The sequence below is a fragment of the Sinocyclocheilus anshuiensis genome, unplaced genomic scaffold (genome assembly GCF_001515605.1).
Source record: "Sinocyclocheilus anshuiensis isolate Anshui unplaced genomic scaffold, SAMN03320099.WGS_v1.1 C32763809, whole genome shotgun sequence".
NCBI lineage: Eukaryota > Metazoa > Chordata > Actinopteri > Cypriniformes > Cyprinidae > Sinocyclocheilus > Sinocyclocheilus anshuiensis.
The window spans coordinates 1-1,419 of NW_015619847.1; the positions used below are offsets into that span (position 1 = coordinate 1).

The 1,419-nt window shown below is 40.3% G+C and overlaps 1 protein-coding gene across 1 annotated transcript; it reads left to right on the forward strand.

Moving 5' to 3' along the window:
- Nucleotides 1–281: 281 nt before the first annotated feature.
- On the forward strand, nt 282–1,412 carry LOC107682972 (ubiquitin carboxyl-terminal hydrolase 43-like; the record flags this gene model as incomplete). Its single annotated transcript, XM_016479070.1, has 3 exons — nt 282–440; nt 942–1,103; nt 1,259–1,412. Coding segments are annotated over 3 exons (475 nt in total), but the record flags the coding sequence as incomplete, so codon positions are not given.
- Between the last annotated feature and the right edge of the window lie 7 nt (nt 1,413–1,419).

Sequence of the window (1,419 nt, forward strand, 5' to 3'; positions counted from 1 at the left end):
CCGTTCAAAAGTTTGGAGTCAGTACATTTTTTTTCTTTCTTTTTTGAAATTAATATTAATTAATACTTTATATTAATAGAAATTAATACCTTTATTCAGCAAAGATGTGTTAAAATGGTCAAAAATGATAGTAACGACTTTCTATTTTCTTCTAGAAATAATTGTTAGAAAAGATTTCTATTTTTTAAGATTTGTACCTTGAATGGCATAAAGGCAGTTATATATATACATACATACATACACTACTCCAGCAGATTACAGCATATGTCTTTGTAAAACAGCCTACTGTAGGAACTCAGTGGATGGCCACTGGTACAGTTATGATGACAGCAGTGTGGAGAATGTGCCAGAGGAGGAACTGTGCACACGGGGGGCGTATATCCTCTTCTATCAGAGAAGAAATGTCATCCCACCCTGGTCTGCCAACAGCTCGGTCAGAGGTGAGTAAATGAGCCTTTGTGGCCACATTTCAGATGGAGGCTGACAGACCTTTTTCGCAGTGGTTCAACATAGAAAGCAGCTGAAACTGTTTTTTTCTTATATGCACTGCAGTGACTTGACTGTTGTACAAGTCATTTTATCTTACAAGCTCAATCGACAGTATTTGCAGTATGTTAATTGCCCCAAAAATTCATTTCCACTTGTCGCTCCCCAGCATTCTCTATAAAGATGATTTTGAAAATACTTATGCAGTAATCATGAACAACTGAACTGTACAAATTAAATGAAGGTTTTTTTGAGCTTGAGTTCATTTTGACTGGTGGCTAAGATGCCGCTGCATATTCAATGCATGACTTGGTCGTCATGGAAACGATAATACATGTGCGGGTGATGAATTTTAGTTATTAAAAATGAAGGGGCAGTGAGAGAGCACAGGATATATTACCCCTAGGAGAAACATGGACCAGCCACTGAACAGTCTTTATTGTCTCATTGAACAGGTTCCACCAGCTCCTCCATGTCAGATCACTGGCTCATCCGTTTGAATGGTGATAGCCAAAGAGGAAGTATGGTATCACGGTCTTCCACAACATGCCCTTCTTCCATCCCAGACTCCCCAGAGTCTCCCGTCTTTCAAAATGAACCCTCAATTGAAGAGAGAGGTGAGTTTACCCAGCAAGTTTGTTGTAAATAAGAAATGTAAATACTAAAAGGATGCACCTTGACAGAGATTTCATCATAGTTGTTCACTTGTTTTGTTGTGGGAAAGTGTTTTCCACCATGTGGTAAATATTGTATTAAATGACAGTGTCTTTAGGTGGGTTCGAAAGCAGACCTTTCGTGCAAGGAATCCAAGGGCGTAGCATAAGCATGAAAAGTCCCACCAAGACCAGGGTGCTCCCACTGCGATGGTCCTTTGGAAACAAAGACCGTCACAAACCTGCCCAAGCTCCTGGCCAGGCTCCTGCAGAGCTGGTG